General features: G+C 53.5%; 1 protein-coding gene across 5 annotated transcripts in view; it reads left to right on the top strand.

Moving 5' to 3' along the window:
• Nucleotides 1-3408: 3408 nt before the first annotated feature.
• The window catches only part of BCL11B (BCL11 transcription factor B), a 96836-nt gene continuing 86720 nt past the window's right edge, over nucleotides 3409-13524 (top strand). For 2 of the 5 annotated variants that reach the window (XM_080396131.1, XM_080396133.1), the window contains exon 1: nucleotides 3410-3894. In XM_080396131.1, coding sequence (XP_080252257.1) covers nucleotides 3837-3894 — 58 coding nt within the window. In that variant the 5' untranslated portion in view covers nucleotides 3410-3836. Of the gene's footprint in view, nucleotides 3895-6089; nucleotides 6571-13524 lie in introns of those variants that run through there. The other 3 variants (XM_080396130.1, XM_080396134.1, XM_080396132.1) reach the window with 3 other exon arrangements.

Raw genomic sequence — 13524 nt, 5'->3', positions numbered from 1 at the left:
GCAAGACTCTCCCCCCTAATTTAAACCAGGGGATTATAGCGTCTTCACAGCTAGCAAAAAAAGCTTGTGCTCTTGTTGCAGGTTATGCTCCCGTTTCGCCTGTTTTTTCCTTTCTTTCGGGGGATATTTTTTGCGTGGTTGGTCGCGGTTTTTGCTGCGGTTGTTACGCGGCCCCAGGTTTGCAGGCGGCGGGGCCGGCGCTGGGCCGGGGGGGCGCGGGGCGCAGGCCCCTGTGCCGGCGGCGGGCGCTCGGCGGCAGCCCGGGACAAAGCGGGGCGATGTCGGGGGCCGCCGCTGCCGCCCGGGCAGCCCCCGGGGACCCCGGCCCCTCTTGCGGGGCTGCTACCACCGGCTGCGCCGGGGGCGGGGGGGCGGGGAGAGGAGAGACAAGCGCGGGGCCAGCTGCAGATGGAGGCGGGTCGAGGGATAGGTCAAGGTTAGAAGGAGCTTGCTATTGATCTGGCTTTGAACGCGAGACAGGGAGAGCAGAGAGACTAAAGGGGGAGCTGTGAGACAAGACATTAACAGCTTTCAGTGCTAATGATCACAAGTGCCAGACAAGGGAGGAAAGAGGAGACTGAGAAATCACTTTGGAATTTCTCCCCCCCCCTCCCCACTGGGATGTATTTTCGGAGGGGGGGAGGCGGGCTGGGGGCTCAGCCCCCGCAGCCCTGCCCGCAGCCGGCCAGGCGGTGAGGGCGGCCGTGGGGCTCCGGCGGCCCTGCCGCCCCAGGCCGGCGGGGCGGCCGCCTGGTCAATCATTGCCGGCCCTTATCTGCCGCGCTCAGTGCCCACTGGAAGACACTGGTTAATCAACAGATGATGCCCAGTAACTTCCCGATAAGCTGCGCTCCGAAGGGGTGCAGCTTCCTGCAGCTCGCCGAGAAAGGGCCGCAGCCGCTGCGAGCCGGACTTTGCACCCCCGAGGGCGGAAAGTGACCCCCCCACACTCCCCGCCACCAGGGCCGCAGCCCCGCGGAGCGGCCCCGGGGTCGGGCCGCGCTTCGCCCGGCGGGCACGGCCACTTTGTGTGGCCTCGCCAGCCGGGAGTGAAGGAGGGATCAAAGCGGGCAGGGGAGCAAGGGCAGCCCCGTCCCCGCCGGCCTGCCCGGACCCCCTTCCCCGCGGGTGCGGGGGCCAGCGAAGGGGAGCCCCTTCCCTCCGCCCCCCCGAGGGTGCCTCATGCCGACCCGCGGCGCCTGCCCTTCGCCTGCCCGGCGGCGCGGAGCCCGTGCCATCGCCGCGCTCATTTTCCTTTGCAGGACCCGGCAAAACAAACCAGAACACGCACGGCAAAGAATCTAAACGGCTTAAGCGCCGTTAAATGTCTTTTGCGTATTTGTCGTGCGTTAACAGAGGCGGAGGAAGGCAGAGCCGGGGCAGAGGAGGGCACTGCCAGGCTGGCCCGGCGCCCACCGCCCGGCCGCGGACCGGGGGGGGCCGCTGCCCTGGGCGCGCCGTCGGGCCGGGCTGCGGGGGGCCGGGGTCTGGCAGCGCCGAAACGCGAGCTGGGAGCGGTCGGGCGGGTGTAGGGAGGGAAAGACGGTTTTAGTGGAGGAGGCGAGAGCGATGCTGTTTAGCCAAATTTCTCACAAAGCTGATTAAGGGCACCGAGATGAATTCTGGTCCCCGTCAAAGCTTTCAGGCGATTTAATACAAAAAAATATTCATTTAACGTGGAAAGTGAATGACACGACTGCAGAGCAGCTCTCCTAGCGTACTCCGAGTGGAGGCTGGGTTTCTTGGGTTTCTGCTCCATCTGCCTCTGAGCCCCCAGCCCTCCCCCTCCTCTCCATTCCCCTCGCCCTGTCCACACCTGGTGCTGAAAAGCTGTTTGCACCGAGCAGCTTCCTTGTCTGGGGAGAGAGACGGAGAGAGGAAAAAATAATCGCAGGAGATGAGCTGGGAGAGCGGAGGCAGAGGGGAAAAAGTTGGTTTCCAAGAATCTCCTAAGTTAGAAGCGCACGCAGTTGTGAGCATTTACCTGCGTGTGAAATAGGAGGACAAGTGCACCGAGCTGCAGTCCCTGGGAGCCCGGCGTCTCTCGATTCGTGGCTGAGACTTAATTCCTCCAAGGAAAAATCTTCTCTGCCAGGATTTTAAGGGAAGGGGGGTAGGGGGGTGGGAGAAGAAGGTCGGAGCGTGTGTGCGTGTGCGGATCGGGTGTGCGCGCGTGTCCCGCTACCATCACACTTCGGGTAGGGAGAGAGGAGGGAGGAAAAAAAAACCTCTCCCCAGCCCACACAGATATTTGTGTTGTTGTAAAACTGTTTGAAAGAAATGCAGGGGGGACGTGCTCGCCGCCGCGGAGCTGCTGCGGCGGCGCCTGGAGGGAAGAGCAGCCCGAGACCCCTCGGGAGCCGCCGCCGCCGGGCTCGGACGGCGGGGAGCACGACCCAGCGCCGAGCCTGGCCGGCGGAGCCGCGATGAGTAACGGCGAGGCGGCGGCACCGGCGGTCAGCGCGCCGCAGCCTCCCGCCCCTGCCGCCTTCGGCCGCGGAGCCCGGCGCGGCGCAGCGCGGGCCCGGGCAGCCGCTCCGGCCCCGAGCGCGGCCGGGCCGCCCCACCGCCCCCGCCCCAGCCGCCCCCGCCGCGGCCGGCGCCGGGCTCGGGGAAGTTTGGCCGTGCGTGAGGATGCGGATCCATGCCTGCCCCCGCTCCCCCCGCCGCCGGCACCCCGCGTCCCCGGGAACGCGGCGCTGCACAAAGCCCGGCGCGGTCCCCAGCCCCGCTGCGCTGTAGGCTGCGTGCGAGCGGGTGTGCGCGAGTGTGTGTGAGTGCGGGTGTGTGCGGTGTGTGCGAGTGGCGTTTCTTGTTCTCTTGCAGGGTACAATGTTAAAAAGCCACCGCTAGTCGCCCCCAGTGCTCCTACTCTCTGGGTCTTTTTGTCTCTAGTGCAGATTAAACGTCACGTCCGCACTTGAACTTGAATTTTATCCCATTGTACAGAGGCAGCCCCAGCCATAGAGAGACAGAGCGCTCCCAGAGAACCAGGACTCCGCCATCTTCACATTGCAATATATAATAGTAATAGCCAGCACCAGCCCAGCTGCACTGGGGGCTTCCTTCCTTCCAGTCCCAGTGCCAGGCGAGGGGGGAAGAGTGCAAAGTGGTGCAGGAGCACTGGCAATCCAAAAGCACCAGGGCAAAGCAGTGCCACTTGAACTGGGAAAGAGGAGACACAGTTTTGGCTACCCCTTTTCAAAAAAATTCTCTCTATATATCTACCCAGCAAGGGTCAATCTCTGAAAAACATTTTTTTTGGCATTTTTTTTTTGTGTGGGGGCAATCCCATTTCTAGTACTTTTTTTTATATTTCTGCTTTTTTTTCTCTTTATTTTGTTTTATTTTCTCTCCTTTTTTTTTTTTTTTTTTTTTTTTTTTTTTTTTTTTTTTTTTAACCCTCCTGGTGGAAAAGCGCACTTGCCAATTTGCCAAGCACTCTGGAAACAGGGAAAGAGAAAAGTGTCACTGGCGGTGCATATCCTCCTAAGTTCAAGAAGAGATCTGGAAGTCCAAGTGGCAGAAGCAGTGGAGAAAAGACAGAGTGTGTGAAAGAGAGAGAAAAAAAAGAGCGAGAAAGAGCTTTTCCTGATGATGATGATTTTTAATTGAGAGGGGATCCCATCCAGTGCACCACAGCAGCAACAAAAAGGAGGCTTTTTTTCCTTTTCTTTCTTTTTTTTTTTTTTTTTTGAAAGAAGAAGAACTCGATAAAGAAGAAGAAGAAGAAAGAGGAAAAAAAAAAAAAAAAAAGAGGAGGAGGATCGCCCCCCCAGCACATCCCCCCAAACCAGTGCAGCTCTCCAGGCGATGCCAGTGTAAATGCCAGGGCAATGTCCCGTCGCAAGCAGGGAAACCCGCAGCACTTGTCACAAAGAGAGATTATCACACGTAAGTTTGAACTTGGAACCAAACCGAGCCGAAATCGAGGAGCAAAATTAGGGAAGGGGAGGAAGCGGTTGGGGGGGGTGGGGGTGGGGGGGAGACTCCAGGAGCAACCAAAGCTGGTAAATGACTTCAGAGAGAGGGAGAGGAGAAGGGAACTAAAGAGGGGAGGGGGGTGTGTGGCTGGGGGATGGGCTGGGGGTGGAGGGGGGGAGAAGCCCGAAGTTTGCTGTGCGTTTTTGCAGTGGTGCGGAGGTGAGGCGGGCGGGCAGGCGGGCGGCGTGGAGCGGGGAAGGCGCTGCCGGCGGGGAGAGCGCGGCGCGGCGCGGGGGGCGCGGGGCTCCCCCGGGAGCGGGCGCGGGGGGCGGCGGAGAGGGGCGCGCCGGGCCGGGCCGCCCCGCGGGGCTCCGCCGCTCGCCCCCGGCCCTGCTCTTCGTTCCCTGCTCCGGGGGCAGCGCGGAGCGGTGGGAAAAGTTGGCTGAACGCCTTGCCTCGGCGTGACAGCCCGGCCGGGAGGTGTGTGTGCGGGGGGGGAGGGGGGGCGGACCGAGGTGGGTAGCGAGGGGGGGGGAAGCGGAGCGGCCAGGGGGGACTTAACGGGAAGCACATGGAGGCAGTGGGCCGGCCGGGGCAGGCGGGCCGGCAGCGGCGGGCGCCGAGCCCCCCGGCGCGGGGGCGCGGGGCAGGTAGATGGGCAGGCTGCACCCTGCCCGCCCCAGGTGCATCGCCGGCGGGGGGAGATAACTCTCCTCCAAAGCGGGGAAGGGAAGGCAGGATGAGCTCGGTTGGGGCTAGAGGCAAGGCTGCAGAGGGCTGGGGGCGGACGGGGGTGTCTATCGGTGGCGGGGGACGCGGAGAGAGCTAAGGCGGGGGACGGGGCTGGAGGGCACGAAATGCCGGGCAGCGGCACCGGCTCGGGTGCCCGGGCAGGGAGCAGAGGCTGCACTTTGCTGAAGCTCCTATCGTGAAATGAAAACACACACATTACTCTCCCCCCCCCAGTAGGGAAGGAAAAAATAAAGTGGGGGGAGGGAAGGAGACGCCCCCCCTCCCTCCAGCTCCAGCATCCCCCCTCCTCCCCGTTCCCACCCCTCCAGCCCCGGGAGAGGGGCGACCGCCTGCAGGCAGAGTAGGGGGCAGATCTCCGCGCCGGGCGCCCCGCTCCGCTGCTCCGCCGCTCCCGTCCCCGCGGGGCTTTTACCGCTGGGGGGGGAGGGGGGGCGCCTCCCGGGGCGCGGGACCCTCAGAGCTCCCCACTGCGCCGCCGCCACCGGGGCGGGGCGGGTTGGGGGGGGGGGGAAGGTCAGGTCAGGGAGGTCCCAGTTTACCTCCTATAGCATCTGACCCGTTTGGGGGGCTGGTAGAAAATGCCCGGCGAGGTTTCGAGGTTTGGGGGGGCGGGGACCAGGATGGGGCCCCGCACCCCGCCGGGAAGGCCGGCTCCCTCCCCCCCCCCCCCCCCCCAAGTCCGCAAGTTGCTGTGCTGCGGGGGGCGGCGGTGCGCATGGAGCCAGCCCGGGGCTGAGCCTGAGCCGCGGCGGATCCGAATATTTATGTTGAGATTTTAAAGAATTTAAATAAATAAATAAAATATTCCCCCGGCTTCTCTCCCCTCCCCTGAAAGCCAAGAATAGGAGCCATCTGCCAGGAGCATTTGGTGCTTGCGAGCTCCTCTCTTTCTTTGTTACCGGTGATAAATTTCTGTTTGTAAGATTTCCTTGGGAATCGAGATATGTGTATAATTTTTCCACCTCCTGTGAGGTTGTTTTTCTTTTCGTAGTGGAGGGTTGTGGGGGGGACGGTTTGGGTCCCGAAATTTCAATTTCTTTCGCTCTGTCTTTCCTCCCCCCCCCCCCCTTTTTTTTTTTTTTTCTTGGTGTGCGCCTTTATTTTTTAACCCGTTCCTCCTTTCCCCCCCCCCCCCCTCCCCCCTCCCGCCCCAGCCCATCAGCTGGTGGAACACAAATGAAGATGCATCTGGTATTCAGCTCTTTCTGGGGGGGTTTCTTTTTAATTCATTGTTATTTTGGAACCAGATTTGCATCACCATAAAAGGTGGATTTCCCCCCCCTCCTCAATTCCCTCCCCTTCGTTAACTGCATTTTTGTTTTTAACCATCCGGTTTGGAAAATGCATTTCCCTTTTTGTTGATGGCTTCTTCCCACCCCCCCACCCCCACCCCCTTTTTTAAAAAATTTATATATATATTTTATTTTTTAAGAAAAAGCATCAACAACCCTCTAAATCGCCCAGTGCAATTTCTCCTACTTCTCTTGTCTCACTTGCAAGGAGATGTGGGGTGTTGAAAGGGGGTGTGCGGAAAATCTGGTTTGTTGTGCACGTCTGATTTTGTTTAAAGGGGTGAAACATTTCTTGCTGCTGTTGCTGCTGGGGGGGGGGGGGGGAGGTGGGGTGGAGAAGAGAGCCAGGTAGGTTTGTTCTTCCAATTTGATCTCCTTTTCTGATCGCTTTACTTGAAAGTAAATAATGAGACAGGAGAGCATTAAAAGGTGCCGATGAGCTGCGTGTACAATGGGTTTAGCGGGGAGGCTGGGGAGGAATGGAGAGCAGAGCGGTACGCCGCTTCCCTCCCTCTCCTCCTGTATTTATTTATCTCTCCATCCTGAGGAAGCTGGCGGAGAAATCACGCTGCATACTGAACAGTGGCAGAAAAAAATTAAGGTATCCAGGGGAGGAGGTGGTGGGGGCCGGGGGGCTGCGGCTGGGGCTGGGGAGCAGGAAGCACAGGCATTGCAGCGCACAGGCGCTGAGCCTCAGCTGCGGGCTTGCAGGAGGGGGGTTTCGCAATCTCCGCACTCCTCAGGAAGGTGTCATTCGTGGGGGGAAAAGGAGCCAGGGAGACTGTTCTCTGTAAGGGGGAGTTTGGAAAGTAGCGGGCAATGGAATGGGAAACCGAAACACTTTCAACAAAGTAAAGCCAACCCCAAGCCAAGCTCCCAAAGCTGGGATGAATTGATGCAGTTTTCAGAAATCTTGTATTTATGTCATGTTTAGCATGGGCTTTCCCCCCCCGCCTTCTCTTTCTCCCTTTTTGGCGTCTGTCAGGAGAGTTGCATTTCAGGATGGATTGGAGGTCTGTGCCAGGCAAGGACAGAGAGATTGGGAGAGAGATGGAGGGTGGTGGGGGTGGGTGGTGGGTGAGGGAGAGGGAGAGAGAAGGGTTTTCTGACACTGCTCAGCTGGAGTTTATTGGGTTTCATGCTCTTGGTGTTCAGAGAAACGTTTAGATCCTGAGTGTAAGACAAACAAACAAACACAAAAAGCAGAGAGGCTGCAACGTAGTTATGCTCCAGAGTTGCAGCGTCTCATTAGCACAGTGGTCTTTAAGACTGCAAAACGGAGTGGCCTGTTTCTCCTTGCCAGTCTTTCCCAGGCAGCCTTGTAAGGGATGCATGTGCAGGACAAAAAGAGAGGAAACACATGCAGAGAAAAGAGCAGCTCTGGACTTTTCTTCAGTGGTGGTGGACAGAACAAACTTGGTAGCCGAGCTCATTTTAATGGGTGGACAAAGCAGAAGAGGCGATCACGTAGGGAAGAGGAGGCTGAGCTGTTAAGCTGTTCTGTGCAAAGAAACGTTACTTTGGTTTGATTCAAATCGCTGAGTTTCCAGCTTCAGATCTTCTGTTTTTAACTTGAGAAATCTGGTTTCAAACTAGCCTTGCATTTTGCATTTGAAGGACATGTGAAAGGCAAGAGCATGTGAAAAGCTCACTGGTAGCAGTTTTGCAGAAGGTGGCAAACCAAGAACATTTCTGTAGAGCAACAGCAAAGATTGGGAGGGAAAGGCACAGTAAAATCATAAAATTCCAGGTAGAGAACCAGGTTTCCCAAGGAGGCTCCTCACTACCTGGTCAACAGGTTCCATAGGAAGAGTAGTAATTTCCTTTATCACTTTGTATTTATGTGTAGTCATTAAAAATAATTATAAAAAAACCTCTATGAATTTTTGCATGTCAAAGTTTTGCAAATTCCTTCAAGGAGGTTTTCTTAAAATGAATTTAGATTTAGTGCAATTAAGGTACTTTTCCTACAGACGACACCCCTTCCCCCCCCCCCCCCATGTAATCAACTCTAATACGAAGAGAATGTAAGCTGTGACTGAAGAATTAGAGGAAATTATTATTATTTTGGAGATGGCTGCATTTTTCATATCTGCCTAGCTGTGCACAGAAAAGCTTAACATGCTCTTAAAAGACATTACATGTGTTGGCTTTAAATAAGGCAGGAAAAAAGCCCAAAAATGGTTGTGTGCTGTTGACTTCCAGGTTGCCTTTCATTTGAATATATTTGTATTGGACTTTCAAGATAAAAAAGAAAAATAAAGCAATTTTTCATAGTTTCTGATCTTTTAAAATATTTTACAAAATCTAGTGCAGAGTAACTAGATTGTGGATGTGGGTTGTTCTGTCCTTTTTGGTTGATGTGCTCAGGGGCTTAAATGGATGTACAGTGGGTGAGAAATAATTTTGCATTTTTTTGCTGGTCGGCAGATGCAGAGCATATTTTGTCAGGCTTATTTAAATATTGAGAAATAAAGGTCTTGAAGATTTTACAACCTGGCTGCCTTTAACAGGAACGGTTGGAGCCCTTGTCTTGCGCAAAACGTACATTTCTCTGTAGAACAAAGGGTTGTCTTGTGGCATATTTGACAATAATTATGACTTAGAGGAGTATGCGCTCGTAGAAGTAGTACAAATTATTGATATCAGTTACCGACTTCAGTTGACACCTCTTCAGCGGCTCTTCCCAGGGCTGCGCTTGCTGCTAGCGAACCCCTTCGCTCAAAAAATGCCTCGCACAAGTTGGTCGCTCCCCTTCCGTTTCCCACCTGGATTACTTCGAGCTCCGTCTTGTTTGTTGATGGAAAATACTTTCCAAAATAAACTTTGCTGGCTTGCTCAGCCGCCTCGCGAGCCTGCCTTGTGCCCCTGGCGAGAAGTGGCGGGTGTTGGCGACTAGGGGGAGCTCGCAGCCCGTGTGATGGGCTGCGGGGCCGGCCCTGCCCGGCTGCGGCTGCGGCGCGGTGCGCTGCCCCGGGAAACAGCCGCCGCGGCTCCGGCGCTCCACGGCGCTGCGCGGTGCTCCCAGTGTAAAGTTGTAGTATCGATTTTCACGAGGAGATCTATATAGCGCTAGCTGAGAGGGGCTGCGAGCCAGACAAATCTCTTTTTAGCTAAATCCCGGCTGATTAATTGGTTTGGGCGGACAGGAGTTTTTAATTAAAACGAGTTTTTAACAGTGCCTTTTATTGTCAACATGCAAAGTTTAAATTCTCGATTTGTCCTCGTCAGATGATGGCAGTCGGGGGGTAATGATACCTGTACATGAGCAAGTCTGTGTGTGTGTGGGGCGGAACAACCCACGGAGATCCGTTAGTTTGTTCCAGTGGATGTAAAAACACAGAGCGAGGAAGCTGGAGTTCTAGGAAAAAGTGTGTACAGCAATAAAGCAGACATGCACGTACATAATTTGGCATTGATTACATGTCAGAAAGCCACATGTACCCCTGCTGAGAGGATCTGATGTGAGATAGTGTACTGTACTTTGATCTTCAGGTCCTTATAGCAAAAAATCTGCAGTTTATGGAAATAGGCATTTTTTTCCTAGAGAAATAAAGGCAAAATCACATCTGTCACATAGAAGTTGGTGCTGAGCAGCTCACAGGCTGCTCTGCCAGGCTTGTGCTGCTCTCTGCTTGCAGTCGGCTTGTGCATCGTGGACGGACTTTAGCGGGACACTTTCTCGCCCAAACATATAATTTCACGGCGTGCACATGGGAAGCTTCGATCAGGGGATGTTGATTTCACCCAGTCTGAGCAATTCATCAAGTTATGATATTGTTAATATAGCACAAGCGTCTTCTTATTTTTAGGGTGCAATATGTGCATGGAGGTTATCCTGCGACAGGAAAGCACGCTTTATTCTAACCTGAAAGAGAAGTAAATTAGGTCAGACAAAAGATCAGGGCTGTCATCAGCTGTACAAAAACCCTTCACTCTTGGGTAGAGAGGGCCAGCAATTTATCTGATGATTTCTCTACCTCATTTAATGTTTGAATTGAGGTAGCTGGAAGCATATAGACAGGAGCCAGCTCGTTTGACAGACCGGTAAACTGAAGAGCACAGTGCCCGGGCCGCTTGCTGATGCTAGTGTTCCCCAGCCATGGGGAAAACCTTCCCTTCTCCCCTTCCGAAACCTCAGACTTTGCTGACTGTGGCTTTCCTTCCATTCCGTGAGCGTTAACTTTTACCAAGAGAAAAAATTCCATGAGTGTTAACTTTTACCAAGAGAAACAATGATTCCTCTCTCTTCCTTCCCCTCTCCTCTGCCCACCCAGTGCACGCACACCCATGCTCCCCTTCCTCTTGCTCCCTCCTCTGCCTCCCACCCGTCTCATCCAGGTCGAAGCCTGGTGGAAAAGTCTCCCTGCGGAGACCTACTACCCCAAAATGGCTCTCTGCCTCCTTGCTGGAGCATTTCCTTCTTTTCAGTTGCAGTTTGGTTTCGCCAGGGCTGCGTTGCAGTTGTTGGTTGAATTTGATCTCCCCTCAGTAGCCTCCAGAGAAAACACGCAGAAAAATAAACAGGGGCTGGGGGTTATCGCCTGCTTTAAAGTTAGCGATACTGTAAAAGCGCTTGGTGAAGCATCAGCATTGGCTGTAGACGGCTTTATATATATGTATATTTTTAATGAGGGAGGGAAAAAGCATCAATAACTGCATGCATTGATAAATGCATGATTCATTCAGCTGCTCTTACTACAGCATCTTCCTCTTTTCGTGTTTATTTACTTTCTGAAAATGTATCTGGGCAGGCTGCACACCGTTCCTCTGCACCCACGGTTACAGCCTTGGAGGCAGTTGTGTGTTCAGCTCCTAAATATCAGTCAAATATGCTTGTTGCCTGCCCTCCTTCCTGAAAAGCTGTTGCTTGCTCGGTACTGTAGATCCTTGCTGGAGCTTTAAGTAGCAGCTTCTTTTTCTTTCTTTCTTGTTTGGTTTTTTTTTTTTCTTTTTTTTTTTTTTTTTTCCAAAGGATATATAAAAAATGCCTAAAGCAGGCTATTCGAAAACAAATTAAAGCAGAGGGACACACTTCATGCGTTGCAGGCACGCGCCAGTAGAAGGGGGTTAGAAGAATATCATCATTTTACTGGCAAAAGTGACACCAGATCGGGGATTTGATTAATGGTGCAGCATTCACAGGGACTTAGTTCTGTGTTTTTGACATATGCAAGTCTTTTGTGTAGTTGCCTCAGTGCAAGAAATTCTGGTGTTTCTTTTTTTTTTTTTCCTGGAGCAGCTGATAATTTGTGTATGTGCTGGATATGCCCAAGGTACTTTCCAAAGGCTAAGCACTAGACAGCACAGTATAAAAAAGGAATCCAAAGTTAAGGGAGAGGAAAAAAACACACTGGTTTACTTAACTTTTTTATGACCTCTTTTACTAAGCCACTGGAAGAAGCCATAAATTCGCTGAATGTTATAATGAATATGCTTCAATGAAAGTAAAAAAAAAGGCTTAAGAAAATTGTATATGAGCAACAGTGTGCCATACACAATTGAGAAACACAGTCTCTTTTGAGCCTCATTCTTAAGAAAAGAACAGAGCCGTTGTTGTTTAATACATGTTCAAAACTAATTACTTAATTTTGATCATGCCTTTTAAATTCTTGGGTAAGAATCTGTGCTTCCAATATCCTTTTCCATGCCAGTTAAAAACCTGTACCCAAATACTGTTCCTTCTCCTTTTGTGGCACCAAGTGCTCCTTTTTCTCCTTGGTTGTCGTTTAGTTTTAAATAAAACAAATGTATTCACTGGGGAACAAAGAATGCTTTTATATCACATCATCACATCCCATTTTATCTGCGGAGATTTACAGCTTCTGCAGTCTATAGAAGAGCCTGTGTATTTTCCACTCTCAAAAGCAGTAAATAATTTTTTATGAACATATAGTTTACTTAAGAGGAGACACACCACTCCCTTCTTTAACACTATATATAGTTTCTGATGAAATAACATCTGACAAGTGTTGGAGATTCACACAGATCCTTGGATATTCTCGGCTTTTGTTCCATTTGGGTCCGGCGTGGTTATTGTGCAGTTTTCCTTCTTTTCCCTAAACCCTGATGTGTTGCCCAGCTCTTTGCGGCGGTGCTTGGGCTTGCTGCATCTCAGGTGTGTACAGAGGGTTAAACTGCTTTCTGAGGGATTCAGGCTACTTCTGCAAAAGGTGCCTGACTACTAACTCACAGCTGTGTGCGGGGCTTGCTCAAGCTTTGGAGTGAAACGGGTTCTCCCCCCTCAGCCTCCCTGCACGGCTGGGTCCCGATCCTCTCGTCCTGGTCCCCTGGCTGTCGGTACGCAGCAGGGGCGGCTTGGCAGGCTGTGCCGGGGTGGTGGGCTCTGTCCTGCCCGCTGTGGGCCATCGCCACCCACTGTGCCATGCTGCCGGCTGGCATGCAGGGACGGGGGCTGGCGTGCGGCGGCGGGTGACCGGATGGCGGCGGCTTGGCAGCGGCACCGGGGCCATGCATGGTGCGGCGGAGCGTGGCTGCTGCTCTGGCCGCCTTTGTGCACTTTGCACATGCCTGAGAGTTGCTGGGAAAGTGAAGCAGAGCTGTGGGCCCCTGCGTTTCTGGGGCTTCCCCACCAAGTTGCCTCTTTTGGCCGACTCAGACTTCTATTTAGAAAAAAAACCTACAAAGAATTGTTTTTCAGTCCTCAGAAAAATTAAAAATTGATGGCAGATAAGCGGTGCCTAGTACCACTGAATGTGATGCTGATGCAATATGTAGGCATAAGATCAACTCTGCACCTTGCAGCTGCAGGGAGCTGCGGAGAGGCTCTGGAAACAGGTTATTGATAAACTTTGACGGTGAGGAGCTGCATCGCCCGCTTTGAGCAGCGTTAGTCTTTGTGCAGCGAGGATCCTGACACTGATCTCGGCGATAACCCAGCCAGAGAGCGTGTGATCCGAGCCATTTCCGTTAAGCATGTTGATGTTACAGTAAATGTAACATGTGGGTGTTGATTGAAGGGACATAATTTTCAGGCCTGCTTTGGGGCAACACCCTGAAGTCACTTCTTTGTGCTCGCTCCCCAGCTAAGCTGAGCTCTTTCTGGATGTGCCTTCAAGACAGCAGTGACTGTGTGCAGAGAACAGCATGCTCGGCACACTGCGGCACACTTGCGGGTGGCTTTCCGTGCCTGGACACCAGGACCCTGGGCAGCCCCAGCTCATCCCAGAGACGGGTGGCCCCTGGGGTAGCCTGTGCTTCTCCCCCCAGATGGGCACAAGGGCAGGCGGTGGTGGGGTGCTAGGGCAGGCAGGGCACCCAGCAGCACCTCTGTGGCAAAGACACTGGCAGCGCTTGTCTTAACTGTTCAGTTATCGATTTGTGCAGAAACCAACCGTGGAGGGGAGGTTTCACATGCAATACTTTGGCCCAGCACCAAACCGTTCCCTTTTCCCCTTTCTCTGCCTCCTTTTGGTACTGCGGAACAGGGAAAATGAAGATAATAGGTTGGCAACTTTTAGATCCCTTCTTACCTTGATTCTGCAGTGCAATGAAAAGGCAAGAAAAGAAATTACTGCTGCCCGGACCCAGCCTC

Source organism: Falco punctatus (assembly GCF_963210335.1).
Source record: "Falco punctatus genome assembly, chromosome: 7".
Taxonomy (NCBI): Eukaryota; Metazoa; Chordata; class Aves; order Falconiformes; family Falconidae; genus Falco; species Falco punctatus.
Note: the sequence above shows the minus strand (reverse complement) of the source record. Positions and strands in the feature narration are given on the sequence as shown.